The 15413-nt window shown below is 40.9% G+C and overlaps 1 protein-coding gene and 1 pseudogene across 8 annotated transcripts in view; one reads left to right on the top strand and one right to left on the bottom strand.

Moving 5' to 3' along the window:
• TRIM2 (tripartite motif containing 2) overlaps positions 1–15413 on the top strand; it is a 142716-nt gene that overhangs the window by 70433 nt on the left and 56870 nt on the right. For 4 of the 8 annotated variants that reach the window (XM_032248631.1, XM_032248636.1, XM_032248637.1 and 1 more), the window contains exons 2-3: positions 8904–9085; positions 13387–13624. In XM_032248631.1, coding sequence (XP_032104522.1) covers positions 8904–9085; positions 13387–13624 — 420 coding nt within the window. Of the gene's footprint in view, positions 1–8900; positions 9086–13386; positions 13625–15413 lie in introns of all 8 variants that reach the window. The other 4 variants (XM_032248630.1, XM_032248632.1, XM_032248635.1 and 1 more) reach the window with 1 other exon arrangement.
• LOC116530576 lies at positions 4389–4484 on the bottom strand (annotated as a pseudogene).

Below are 15413 nucleotides of genomic sequence, written 5' to 3'. Positions count from 1 at the left end.
ATACAAAATACAGGTGTAAAAAATACCATAGGAAACATTTTCCCAATTGCAAAACATATCAAAATACATAAACATGTACAAAACATTTTATTGGCCGCTGGTGCTTGGCTGTGGATCGTTGATGTCATCATCTGAGGCAGCAGTTAGGGTTACCGGAGTTGGTTTTTTCATAAACATGGTGAGCTTTATCTGAATTGTATGTTTCTTTTTTTCTTCATAAATTTCACGATACGGACGAAACACATCGTGCGCCATCCGTTCAATCCTTGCGAATCGTTCGATGTTTGGGTCCATTGCTTCGAAATGTATAAGAAGTTTATTGGGAGCGGTTTGATGAAAAATATCCAAGACACAAAACACAAATTGCTGTCCCGAGTCTGGGATAACAGTTGAAATGGTGCACGCGGAGATGGTAGTGCTGCCGGAAGTTGGTCCACACTGTCATATGCCCAGCTGGGCAGCGTTTGCAATGCCAGACGCGGAGCAGTCCTGGCTAGCGATTGTGGTCATAAAGTCGAATGGTCATAAGTTGCATAGGTTGTAAGTCGATCAATACCTGTAATCAAATATGCAACCTCTTACCCACAAATCACATACTAAAATGTTATTTCCAGTAGAATCTTGGCCTCTGTTTCCCCACCACATTCCCTAGAGCAGACAGGCAAGATTTTGCCAGCTCCTTCCCCTTCTCAAAAAGAGCGGTTTAACTTTGGCTTTTCTCTGCCATCCTTTCTTCCTGCTCTTCCTTACCGTACTGTCAGCAGTAAACAGTTTGGATAGTTTTCTGGTCTAAAGGCTATAATTTGGGATGGGAAATGTGGCCTAAATCTTAGAATTGTGGACATAGGCATTTTTTTCTTATTTCAGCTTCTCCTATCAAGTTCTTTTGCATTTGGTGGTTAATTTACACCAAATTATAGGAGATCTGAGACAGTGAGCCAGGAAAAACACCAGAGATGATGTGAGGGAAGAAATGCTGGGGCTGAATTTTTTTATGTCCAAGGATTTGGTTATGTGATTATTGAATTGCTTTTTTCCACAACAAGCTCTGTTTAGTTGGCAAGCCCCCATTAATAAGAAATGTGTGTGCCAACCTTCTTAGACTTTTTATTTCCATGCATATGTGTCTGTAATTACCCAGTGGTTCTTCTTGCCCAGTGCACAGATAGCCAATTTACCAAGACAACTGTATTGCAATAGAGAAAGAGTTTAATAAATGCAGAGCCAGCTAAGCAGAAGACTGGACTTTATTACTCAAATCAGCCTCCCCCAAATTCCAAGTCTAGGGTTTTTCAAGGGTAGTTTGGTGTGCAGGGGGCTAGGGAATGGGGAGTGTTGATTGCTTGGGTCAGGGAGGAATTTATAGGAGGTTGAAGCTGTCTGTTAGCTGTCTTCATTTTCTGGATGGAGTTACAAAACTCGTGGAACCAGCTTACTGCCCTGGGTGGTGCCAGCTGGTATTAGAATACATGTTCTGAAAAATACCTTGAACACTAATCTTAGGTTTTACAATAATGATGTTTTTTAATTTTTTATTTTATTCATTTATTTAATAAAATCCAGACCCTGAACAATGCAATAGTGATGTTATCTATAGGAGCAATTGGGGAGGCCAGGAATCTTGTGACCTGTGGCTATGTGGCTCCTGTCTGAACTGTAATTCTAACCTTGTGGCTAATTTGTTAGTTTTATAAAGTTGGTTTTGATACTGAGCAAGGAGTAGCTTGTTTCAGGAAGGGACTGTTATCATTCCTGTTTTAAAGTTAAACTGTAAACTAAATCCCTCCCAAAGTTAGTTTGGCCTATATCCAGAAATAAACAAGGACAGCATGAAGGTTAGAAGCAAGATGGAGTCAGCTATGTCAGATTTCTTTCACTGTCATAATTTTTCTATGCCAGGTTTTTCTCACTGTCACAATATTTGTGAAGGCACTTTCATGTACTCAGTAGTTCTGTTTCTTTTCTGTATTTGTGAACATGTTAAAATATGTCATTAATGTTTACCCTCTAGATGATGGCTTATGTAGCTGAACACTAGACTATCACATAGGAGGCTGGGCATGATGGTTCACAACTATAATCCCAGCACTTTGGAAGCCTGAAGCAAGAGGATCACTTGAGCCCAGAAGTCAGAGACCAGTTGGGCAACATAATGGGACCCCATCTCTACAAAAATACAAAAATTAGCTGGGCATGGTGGTGCCCACTTGTGGTCCCAGCTACTTGGGAGGCTGAGGTGGGACTCTCACTTGAGCATCGAGGTGGAGGTTGCAGTGAACTGTGATCATGTCACTGCACTGCAGCCTGAATAACAGAGACAGACCCTGTCCAAAAAAAAAAAAAAAAAGACTATCACATGGGGAAGCAGATAATGTCCGAGGTCAAGTGCAAACATTCAGATGACTGGTAGCAACCATGCTATTTATCGTGGAATTCAATAAGTACTGCTCTTTGCTGCTGCTGTGATTAAGTCCCTTTCCATGTTATATTTTGGTAGTTTGATTCATTAAAAAAATAATGTCTACCAGGCATAGTTCTAGGTGCTGGAACTACTGCAGTGAATAATCAGACACAAATCCCTGCCCTTGTGGGCTTTACATTCTAGGGGGAGGGCAGAGACTGTATCCCAAATATATAAATTACATAGTATGTCAGAAGGCTTAGTTCCAGCTGCTATAACAAAAATATCATAGATTGGGTGACTTAAACGAAAAGAATGTATTGTCTCACAGTTCTAGAGGTTAGGAAATCTGAGGTCAGGGGGCCAGCATGGTGGGTTCTACTGAGGCCCTCTTCTGGCTTTATAGGCAGCAGACGGCCCACATGCCAGAGATTGGAGAGAGCAGGGAAGCAGTCTCTCTCTTATCTCTTCTTACAGCAGCACTAATCCCATCATGAGGGCTCTACCCTCATGACCTAATCATCTCCCAAAGGCCTCACCTCCTAATCCCATCACACTAGGAGTTAGGGCTTCAGTATATTAATTTGGGAGGGACACAGACATGGAGTCTATAACAGAGGGTAACCAGTGCTCTGGAGAAAAACCTAGCAAGGACTGGGGATAGCAGTGCTAGGTAACTGGAGGCAAGATACAGTTTTTTTGGTTTTTTTCTTTTTTTTTGGTCTAGCAAGATACAGTTTTAAACAGAATGGTCAGATTGAGCAGGTGACACTGAGCTGGACAAAGGGGAGTGAGCTTCTTTGTAAGGGGTCTTGTCTTGCTCTTTGTTTTCCATGGACAGGGAACCTCAGCTAGTTTCCCATATGAAAGCTCTTATTGGCTAAGGTCAATATCAAATGAATGTTGACCATTTGTATTATTTTAAAGTGGCTCTTTCTGCCTTCTCTACCATTTCCTTTCTATTGCATTTTTGTCATTGTGTCTGATGTTAGTTCCTACATCCAAAAGCATTTGGGCTTCTTTACAGGCAAAGTCCACCCCAGGCATGTTTTCACACGGATCCCTTCAGAAGTTAGTTTTGCAACTCTCCAGCATATAGAAGAGCAGTTCTGTCTTCTGATCTCTTTCATTATAGTCTACTGACTTCCACTGGTTATGTGGGTAAGAAGGGTCTCTGACAATTTAGAAACCAAGATGGGAAAAGGAGACCGACCGGAGAAGCATCTAGGTAAAATATTTGCTGCTTTTCTAATCAAGGAGACCAGAAACTGTGGTAGTGCCCCAACAATTTGATTGAAAGCTGTTGTATATTGAGTGTATTCCTCATGGCATATTTGGACCGATTCAGACTTCCCATGGTGCTTATCATCTCATTCTGTGCCTCAGTTCTTCTGAGCACATTGTCCCTTTAGGAGTAGTCAAATTTTCTTCCTAGTGTGGGTATCCAGTTATATTCAGGGAAGGATCATTATCCTGGCAAATTTGGGGATCTTTGAGGATTGGACACCTTTTGTGTTGATTCTGGGAGTTCTAAAAATCCAGATGCCTTCAACAGGTCACTTATGACAGATCTGTGATACTGTTATGATTTTAAATTATTGTTAATGAGCAAACTTAATTAATTCACCATGTAAATTAACAATACTACAATACAAACACTTGCTCTCACCCACTGTGATAATTATCATAAAATTAGAATGAAATGTTTTTATTTTTGGTTTTAGAGCCTAAAATATTGGCTCAAGAAATTTCATTTAGTCAGTGTATATCATTTGATTAAAACAAATGTTTTTTTCTTGCCAAAAATCCAAAATTCTAAGATTAAAAAAAAAAGGAGTCAAATTCAATATGATGTTTTGTCTCTGCTTTTTTCAATACTCAGTATGGCTCTGATTATTTTAAAGGGTACTATGAAAAATTTCAGAAGCTATTCAAAATAGAATTATTTTTAACTGATTACAATGGAAAAGTTTAACATCTTTTTAAATAAAATATGGAACACTTCACAAATTTGCATGCCATTCTTGCTCAGGGGCAATATTTTCTGTATCAGGTCAAATTTTAGTGCTGCCAAAGTGAGCACTCTTATCATTTTTACAAGTCACACACACACACACACACACACACACACACACACGAGTGAAATGTTAAACTGACATCATCGATTTATCAGATAAGGCAGAAAACTTGAAATCTGACCTTTCTGATTCACTGATTTTGTTGAATGACCTTGGACCAGTCATTTAAACCCTCAGCTTTGGTTTTGATTAAGACTGACAAGTCCATTCCTTCCCTAGTCTGATGTCATAGCAATGTGGTTAAGAAAACACACAGGCTGCCAACATTTTGAGCCCCTGAGAGATGAGCTACTTTAGAGAGATATTCTTTGGAAAGTCTAGTAGATAATGCTGGCTGATTGGATGTCATACCTATACCATTTAACTACATAGTGAGTTATTTCTGAATGTGACTGACACTCTTGTGTAGCAGGTGCTTCACAAGGTTGTGTATGTTATTTTATTTTATTACTTTGTTTTGAGCCAGAGTCTCACTCTGTCCCCCAGAATGGAGTGCAGGGGCATGCTCACAGCTCATTGCAGCCTTGACCTCCTGAGCTCAAGCAATCCTCCCACCTCAGCCTCCTGAGCAGCTGGGACTATGTATATGTGCCACCATGCCTGGCTAATTTTGTATTTTTTGTAGATATGGTGATTCGCCATGTTGCCGAGGCTATGACCTCTTGGGCTCATGCGATCTGTTCACCTGTACCTTCCAAAGTGCTAGGATTACAGGCATGGGGCACCTCGCCCAGCCCGTTTTAAAAATTATACCTTTAATGAACTTCTCTAGAAAGTAGAGTTGATGTACAGTGTGTCATGTTTGTGACTATGCTTATATGTATAAACAGCAGAATTTTCTGCTTTTTTTTTTCTTTTTTGGCTAGTCAAGTGAAGCAGTGGGAGTGGGGAGGAAGCAACAGAATCTGTAACTGGTTGTGATCGATTACCTGTAAACACCACTGCACTTGGACCAGCCAGCAGCTGAATTTTCCAAGTAAAAGTTGATACGCTTTTTAAATTTTGGTGACTTGGTAGGAAGAACTATTATTTATATTTGGATAAGAGTGTTTTCTTTAGAAAGTATAGAAGTGTTGCTTCTGTAAATATGGAGTATTTCCCAGCTTTGAAAACAGGCACCAGGCCAAGTTAAAGTGTCATATGTAAACCAAGCTTCTGTAGTGCAGCTTTTTTAAAACACAAGGTCAAGGGCAGTGTTGTGGTTTAAGTAGTGAAAAGGCCATGGGTTTTAGAGATGTGCATTCTGGTAAATTTCTTGACTGAGACTCTGTTTTCTTTCTTTCAATCTATGGAGTAAGAATAATAGTATGACCTCCTGCCTAAGATCATATTACGTATTAAACCTCTCTCTTTTTTCTTTCCTTCCTTCCTCTCTCTTTCTTTCTTTTTTTCTTTTCTTCCTTTTTCTTTTCCTTTCCTTTCTTCACTTTCTTTTGTAACCCCCCAACGGGTTCACCTTGCCTGCTGCCGAAACAGAGCCAATTATCAAGACGGGATTGCAATGGAGAGAGTAACTTCACACAGAGCCAGCTGTGCAGGAGACCAGAGTTTTATTATTACTCAAATCAGTCTCTCTGACCATTTGGGATTGGAGTGTGTGTGTGTGTGTGTGTGTGTGTGTGTGTGTGTGTGTATGGGGTTTTTTTTTTTTTGGGACAGTATTTCACTCCTTTTTTTTTTTTTTTTAAATGGAGTCTCACTCTGTCACCCAGGCTGGAGTGCAGTGGCAGTCTCGGCTCACTAAAACCTCTGTCCCCCAGGTTCAAGTGATTTTTCCTCCCTCAGCCTCCCAAGTAGCTGGGATTACAAGTGCCTGCCACCATGCCCAACTAATTTTGTATTTTTAGCAGAGACGGGGTTTCACTATCTTGGCCAGGCTGGTCCTGAACTTCCGACCTCCTGATCCACCTGCCTCTGCCTTCCAAAGTGCTGGGATTACAGTCGTGAGCCACCAAACCGGGCCGGGATCGGAGTTTTTAAAGATAATTTAGCAGCTAGGGGCTCGGGAAGTGGGAAGTGCTGATTTGTCAGGTTGGAGATGGAATCGTAGAAGAGTCAAAGAAGGGTTTTCTTGCTGTCTTCTGTTCCTGGGTGGGATCACAGAACTGGTTGAGCCAGGTTACTGTCTGGGTGGTGTCAACTGATTCACTGAGTGCAGGGTCTGCAAAACATCTCAAGCACTGATCTTTGGTTTTACAATCGTATTGTTATCCCGAAGAGCAATTTGGGGAGGTTCAGACTCTTGCAGCCACGGGCTGCACGGCCCCTAACCTTAATTCCTCATTTGTAGCTAATTTGTTAGTCCTGCAAAGGCAGACTGGTCCTCAGGCAAGAAGGGGTCTATTTGGAAAAGGGCTATTATTGATATTGTTTCAGAGTCAAGGTTAGTTTAACCGATGCCTAGGAATGAACAAGGACAGCTTCAATGTTAAAAGCAAGATGGAGTCGATTAGGTCTGATCTCTTTCACTGCTATAATTTTCTCAGTTATAATTTTTGCAAAGGCAGTTTCACTTTCTCTCTTTTATTTTCTTTTTTTGGTAAAGAGTATTTCCATAGGGAATTAGAGGGCTGTGGACACCTTACCAGATATTTAGAAAATTAAGAGGTAAATTTTAGCTCAGCCTTGATTTATGCCTTTAGTGTAGAAGCCAGAAATTCTTCAAGCTGGTAAAAGGAGCTGTGTTTTGTGTTGGAAATTTTTCCTCTCTGGTGCTCTCACACTCTCTGCTGTCTTCTCTGTTGCCCTCTTCTGATTCTCCTTTCCTGGCATGATCCCTAACATTTTGAAACCTTCTCTGAATTAATTCACTTCACCAGGTCTTTCAAATGCCCAGACATGAATACCAACAGACATTTCTTTTAAATTATAGGGAAAACCTCTAGTCTTTGTCCCTGCCCCATAGCAAATATATTTTAGTTTCAAATCTGTAAACCTTTAGTCCTGAAGAAAACACTCTGAACCATAAACAAAGTTTTTAATTAAAATTATAATTACCACCCTTAGGCATATTAATAGCATGTAGGGGAGGAAAAACTTTTCTTCTACCCTCCTAGAGTATGTGCCTAGGGTCTATAAATTAAGGTGACAAAAGACAGATTAACAGGAGAAAAAGGTGCACACATTTTTTGGATACTATTGTAGCAGGAGTGGCTGCGGAAACAGAGCTCTTGAACACCAAACAGGGAAGGAAGGGGTTTATTATTATTATTATTATGGCCAGGAGCCAGGTGATGATTTGTCTAAACCCAGCTCGTCCAACAAAGAAAGCTTCTGCTTTTATATAGGCTGACACTCTAGATACTACACGTGGAAGAATCTTAGGTTTACAGCCTTAGAAATCACATATGAAAGGGTTTCGGGTTTACAGTTTTAGCAATCACATGTGAAAAGGTTCTGGTCTCCGGATGGAGGAGTGGGGTGGGGGTTTGATCTTGTTTAAGGGAAAACAGTGTCTTCTGGAGAGTTTCCCCAATACCAAGCCTGCCATCTACAGGAAGGTGATTCAGGAGGCGCCAGTTGGCCAGCCTTTTCTTCTATTGAAATGCAGTGTGGAAGTCAAGGGGGGAAGTGATCCCAGATGCCTGGGTCCCCTTTTTCACTATTTTAAAATTTTACATTATCAAGGGCTTCACAACCTCCTCTCTGGGTTTTATATACCATTTTAACAAAGGACAATATATTGTGGAGAACTGCCTAGACGAAAGAGGGCTTTGGACTCCTGGGGCAATAAATTGTAGGAAACATATGGTAGATAAGGCTTGTTTAGTAAGATCATTTTGCAAGCTCATCTCATTGCAGTCTTCAGTGTTTATGAGACTTCTCTTCCTGGCTCGGGAGAGAGAGGCACCTTACAAATGGAAATTTTCTTTACAAAAGGGAAATTTGTGCCCGGCTTTTAGGCAGATGGGGAAGGGCAGGGAGCTCCTCTTCTGCCTGTTCTTTCTCTATAGCTTTTAGCTCAAAATAATGCTTATATCAAAGTGACATATTCTGGCGTGACACAGTCCAACCTCTTCAAGTACAATAGTTGGGAAAACATATTCAATTTTAATAAGAATAATAAAAGGTAAATATATATTTAAATATAGAGGCTACAGGCACAAGCAGACATAGCTATATAAAGTATTTATCCTCTTACTCACCACTGCTTTGAAACCCAGTGAGCATACCTCTTTGTAACAACATGCCTTCTTCTAATTTGTTTGGTTTGCATGGTGAACATGTGAGGTTTTTATTGATTTACAAAACAAACAACTGTACTCCTACAGCAATAAGGGTTGGCTTATTGATCATTTTGAGGTCACTAACATTGATTTCTACCTATATTTATAACACAATGCTTATGGTGAAAGAGCCAGTGATTGATGTGCACCTACAGATTATTATATATTTTTCTGTTTTGATTTTCTGTCTGACAGCAGCAGCGTGCAGGGTCAAAGACAGCTGGCCCCCCATGTCAGTGGTCTAGGATGGCCAGTGAAGGCACCAACATCCCAAGTCCTGTGGTACGCCAGATCGACAAGCAGTTTCTGATTTGCAGTATATGCCTGGAACGGTACAAGAATCCCAAGGTTCTTCCCTGTCTGCACACTTTCTGCGAGAGGTAAGCCTCCTTTGTGCTTGGGGTAGGGAGTTTCACAGGCTGACCTCTTACAACCTACTGCAGGATTCTTTACCAGAATTCTACAGTTACCTTTGAGAGAAAACTAATCTCTTGTGCTTCTGATAAATATTGAAAAACAGAATCATGGGTTGCCAATAATTTACTTTATTTCAAACCATTATAAGTGGGAGAAAGCAATCCAGTAACTACTGATTCATTTCCACAAGAGATGGAGCATTAAATAAGAATGTTAAGTTGAAAAATCTTTTAAAATTTTCCTTTGTTCTTTTTGAAACAATTTTTGCCCGTAGCAGATCCCTACAGAGGGTTTTGAGAGCCAATTAAAAAAATAGATCATTTCCTCCCATATAGCAAATCAGGTAAATCATCTACATATGTGAGTGGTTAGTTCAAAGAGTATAGCTTCTTTTCCAAAGATTCTTCAGACACATACTAATGTCACATTTGAACATTATGATATTTTCAAGAAAATATATATATATTAAATAAATTACCTGACTATGTAATCTGTTATATGTAAAAACAGACTTCCTTATTTATCTTCTTGATAGGGTATTTGTTTTTGGAGAGGGATATTAATCAGTTATCAAAACACACTTTTATCCCATTGTTTAATTTGCCATATAAGCAATTAAGCATAAGTTTGTTAGTAATTAGTTTATCTTCCTTATAAGTATTTCCCTAGTAAAGTTATATGTCTTTCTTAAAAATAAATGTGGTAATTGTGTTTTATAGCATTTTGTTAAATATACTTTTATCGTTATTTAATGCACATACTTAAAATGCTTTACTTCCTATTATAGAACTGGAAATCAGTATTTCAAATGGCTTCAAATCTATGCTGATTACACAAATCTCTGATTTAACATGTCTGTATTATTTGATTGACCATTTTCTGAGTTGTTTTACTTTGCAAAGGTTAAATTGCAAAAGAATAACCATATCCTTTGTGGTGGTGATGGATGGAAAGAGAAGGTAGATTTATTACTAGTAGTTGTGGTTTTTTTTGTTTGTTTTGGGTTGTTGTGGGGTTGTGTGTGTGTGTGTGTGTGTGTGCGTGCGCGTGCGCGCGCGTGCTTGTGTGTGTGGGTTTTAGTTTGTTTCAGTGGTGGTATATCAGGCACTATTTATTTTATTCATTTTATACTTTGGTTTAAGTGCTTTGTAATTTATATTACAAAATCATTAGAATGTGATTCCTCCATCCTCTTAATGGGTACACTTAAAACATGAATATCAGCTAATCGTCCATGTATTCCTGGGCACACAGGGAAAGATATTACCTGATGTGCACCAGTTGGCATAGCTTGGCAGACACGCTCTATAGAAGTGCATTCAGAGCCACTCAGTCTGAGCTTGGCAGAATTGCCCCATGTCCCAGTATTTAGTGCCCAGACTATCTATTGTTTGGGTCCTGTTTCCTCGCTCTGACAGGTGAGAAGTGACACATAAGGCTGCCTTGGGTCTGCCCCTGCTATCTTCTTTGGGGGTCTAGCCCAACCCACTTCTGCTCTCCACCCAGTAGCTAGTGGTGAGATTTGTGAGATCCTACTACAGCAAGTTCTTACAGAATGCTCTGTGTTAAACTAGATGATTTCCTTTTCTTTTAATTTTAATTTTATTATTTATTTATTTATTTTGAGACGAGATCTCACTCTGTCACCCAGTCTGGAGTACAGTGGCACAATCACAGTTCACTGCAGCCTCAATTTCCCACTCTCCAGAGATCTTCCTACCTCAACCTCTCAGTTAGTTGGGACCACAGGTGCATACCACCTGGAGACAGGGTTTCTCCATGTTGCCCAGGCTGGTCTCAAACTCCTGAGCTCAAGCAATCTACCTGCCTCGGCCTCCCAATGTGTTGGGCTTTCAGGCATGAGCCACTGCTCCCAGCTGACAGGATTTCTGTTTGAAGGTGCTGGCAACTTTCCTTAAAATGGGGAAAATTTTTATTTTATGCAGAGATAAAACTTTACAGGCTGTCTCACTGTCAAGAGAGTGAGCTCTAGGATCCAGTGTTCAGCCTCTGCTGTACATTCACACTGGCTACTTGGTGAGAACCACACAGTCACTCTCTTATTCCATATCTTCCAAAACAGCATCAAGGGACATGACGGAGATCACAGCCCCATGCAACTTCTGGCCCCATGGAATTACAGCCGAGTGGAGGAGCCAGTCACTAATCCCCTAATTGCTCAGACTAATGTAAAATTAAACCAGTGACAAATGCTGTATATCAGAAGTACACAGGAAAAAATATAATAGAGGAATTTGCCCTAATCAGGGAAGGCTTCCTTGCAGAAGTGATGGTTAAGCACAAACCCCAATGATGAGTAAAAATTAAGCAAATGGGAGCAAGCAGAATTTCAGGTATGTGCAAAGGTGCTATAGTGGGAGGTTGCTATAGTGAATGAGCGGGTTGTTAATACTGGGGAAGGACTTAAATAAGCCCACTGTGGCTGATATGCAGCAAATGGGGAAGAGACAGAAAATACTTAGGTGCTAGGTCAGATGAGGTGTGTAATCCATATTGCCATATATGGATTTTTGTCTTTGTTGTAAGAGCAGTGGAAGTGGAAACCACGGCAGGGTTTTCATCTCAGATGGTATGGGAGGGAGATTTAAACGGCTAGTTTTGAGTTTTGAGAAGGTCACTCTGGTTGCAATGTGGAGAAGTGTTAGAGGGTACAAGACTGGTAATATAGCAGGGGATGAAGAGAACTGGAGAGGCTAGAAAGATATGCAGGCATTGACAGCCTTTGGTGATGGGTTGGATATGGAAAATGAAAAACAGTAAGGGAGTTACTGTTTTAAGAATGACTCCTAGTTTCTGGTTTGTTTAAATAAATGGATGGAGGTGCTATTCATCAAGAATGGGAGAGGATACAGTTGGGGGGCAGATCATGGGTTTGGTTTTGTTCATGTTGAGTTTGAAGACCTGTAAGACATCTAAGAAAAGATGTCAAGAAGTCAGTTAATGGGGCTCAAAGCAGATGTCTTTGGGAAGAAATATAAATTTGGGAGCCTTATGCTTGTAGCCACACACGCGATATGAATACGATATCCCAGAAAGAGAAGAAGTCTCATGATGAATGAAACCTTGATTAACTCAAAACTGTACTAACTCAGAAAAAATAGAGCAGACAGGAGAACCATGTGAGTGTGGTGTCATGAAGTCAAGGGAAGAGAATTTTTTTCAATAAAAAGGAGGGTGAGCAGAGCAATAATCAAGCTTAAAGATGCTGCCCAGAAGCCTAGTAAGATGGAATCGAAATACATCTGCTGGATTCAGATTTCATTAATGACCTTAGCAAAAGCTATTTCATTCCTGGTATTGGTTCAGAACTAGCTACCTCTGTGACATAGAGAAGATCAACGAACGGCTCTGATGCCAGGTGTATTCATCTGCCAAATAAGGGGAATGGGGCTCGGTTGGTGTGTTTTGAATTCTGCTTGACTAGATACTGGAAAAAAATAGTATCATATAATTATTGAGAGTTTAGATTATGGTGCCAAACTGCCTGCATTTGAATTCATGCTCTGCCCCTGACCAGCTAAGTATCTTGGACCAGTACCCTGGCCTGTCTCTGTGTTTCATCGTGTGTTTCAAGGAATCATAACAGTAGTGACCTCATAGGCTCATTGGAAGTACTTTGAATTCAGTGGGCAGCATATGTGTGAGTCATTATTAGTGACACGCTTCTTTAACTAAATGAGTTAAGTTGATACCTGTTGAGTAGAGACAGAGAAGTGATGGTGTGGCTCTGACTCTGGGTGTCCCATCCTTGCTTCAAGCAAACATTTCCACTTTGGTGTGTTTTTATCTGATTATGATTTTGTACATTAGAAGAATCTCATTGCTAACAAAAATGTTTGATGTGTTTCTTCCAATTGTCAAAGTCTACATTTGTGAGCCCACTGCTAGATAATCTGGGCCAGTGCTTCTCAAACTCTAACATGTATGCAAATCACACGGCGAGCTGACTCAGCAGGTGTCAGATTGGGTCTACAATTCTGCATTTCTACCAAATTCAACTCCAGGGAGGCTGACCCTATTTGTCCATGGACCACACTTTGTGTGCCAAGGCTCTAGAAAACACTACAAAGGTCTGATTCGTGTGAGGACAGCTTACCTGTTAGCTTCTGAATATTGTTTTCCTAGTAAAGGAGACTGTGGTGGGAGTTTCTGAGAAACACTTCACTGAGAACATGCATGATATCTGCGAGAAGTGGGGGTTCAGCACTGTGCTAAGTGTCCTCCACCTCTGCTTCTGCAACAGGTGCCTGCAGAACTACATTCCCGCCCACAGTTTAACCCTCTCCTGCCCAGTGTGCCGCCAGACCTCCATCCTGCCCGAGAAAGGGGTGGCTGCGCTCCAGAACAATTTCTTCATCACAAACCTGATGGACGTGCTGCAACGAACTCCAGGCAGCAACGTTGAGGAGTCTTCCATCCTGGAGACAGTCACTGCTGTGGCTGCAGGAAAGCCTCTCTCTTGCCCAAATCACGATGGGAATGTAAGTGGCGTGGATGGCAGATACTGCCCGGGAGCATAACTATTGTGGCCGTGGGGAGGCATTGGGCACTCAGAGGTTACACATTAAAACAGAACTCCATCTGGAAAACTGAGTATTAAAAAAGATTTTTACCAGCTCTCAGACTACTTTACCTGCTCACGTTCTTTGACCAGAACTCTTTAAATACCAAAATCAATCTCCACTGTGACTGCTTCACACATATTGTTGGTATCTCCAGGAGAGCAAACCAGTAGCTATTTGCAAGCTGGGCATACTTTGACCTACATAAACATCTGTATAATAAATTATGGATACAGATTTAACAATGGATAAGTTAAATTGGCAAGGTGAGAATGATTATTAAAATGTTAGAGTTCTTTATTTTTCTTGGGAGGGAAATTTTCTCATGCTACATTAGATCTTATTCCTTATTAATAGATAGACTTTGAAGCTATGTGAATCCCTGACCATAGATTATAGATTATGAATTCCAAACATATTTCCTGCTACTAGTGAGTACAATAACTGTTAGGCGCTCAGGAGGCCCTGTGTGTGCCATCAAGTAACTGATGACAACAGCTATGTACCCTGAAGAAGCGGCATTGTGTAGTGGCTAAGGACATTGGCTGTGGAGTCAGGCTGCCTGATTCAAATCCTACTCTTAAACGTATTCCCTGTGCAGCTTTGGGAAGTCTATTAAACGCTCTGTGTCTTACTTCCTTATCAGTTAAAAAAAAGTCATAATAGTATTTACCATATAGGATGTGTAAGAGTTAAATGTTCAAGTTATGTAAATCATGTAGTAGGATCTTCATAGATGTCAGCTTTAAAATTTTTAAGTTAATAACTTTATAGTCATCTCCTTTGTATATTGGCCACTTCAAAAGTATTTAAAACTGCTTAAAATAAAAGGCCCAGGTCTAATGAAACCACTAAGGCAAGCAATCATTAGAGCAAAGCAATTCTTTATTTTTTATTTTTTTTTATTTTATTGCATTTTAGGTTTTGGGGTACATGTGAAGAACATGCAAGATTGTTGCATGGGTACATACGTGGCAGTGTGATTTGCTGCCTTCCTCCCCATCACCTACATCTGGCATCTCTCCCCTTGTTATCTCTCTCCAACTCCCCACCCCCGACTGCCCCTCCCCTATTGCCCCCCAACTGACCCCAGTGTGTAGTGCTCCCCTCCCTATGTCCATGTGTTCTCATTGTTCAACACCCGCCTATGAGTGAGAACATGCGGTGTTTGATCTTCTGCTCTTCTGTCAGTAGAGCAAAGCAATTCTTATTAGCCGCACTACTGTTTCTTCACCTCATCTCCCAGCATTCTCTCTGCACACTGTGCTGAAGCCTCACCAGCCTCCTAGAAACTGCCAAATGGCTTCCCTCCTCCAGGCCTGGCTGTTCTGTTCCTTCTGCCTGGCTTGCACTTTGTTCCCTCTTTATGCTGCGAGCTCATGCTCTCCCTTGAAGTCTCACTGCAAATTTCTCCTGCACACGGCAGCCGTCTCCACCTGTACCAGCTAACACAGGTCGCCTTTTACATCCGGTTACCCTCCATCCTGTCCCTTTCTTTCTTTCCTCCCTGGTGCTCACTGCAGTCTGCCTGCCATCAGCTGTGTATTTGTTTACTTATTAGTCCTGGCTTTCCCTCTAGAATGTGAGCTCCGGCAGGACAGGGACTTGTCATTAGACCCCTAGAATTGAGGGCAGTATCTTATACATAGAAGCCAATACATATTTGTTGAACAAATTTGCCAGACACCGTATTTGGCTCCTTAAACTC

The sequence above is a fragment of the Sapajus apella genome, unplaced genomic scaffold (genome assembly GCF_009761245.1).
Source record: "Sapajus apella isolate SASKATOON/1434 unplaced genomic scaffold, GSC_monkey_1.0 scaffold67, whole genome shotgun sequence".
NCBI lineage: Eukaryota > Metazoa > Chordata > Mammalia > Primates > Cebidae > Sapajus > Sapajus apella.
Note: the sequence above shows the minus strand (reverse complement) of the source record. Positions and strands in the feature narration are given on the sequence as shown.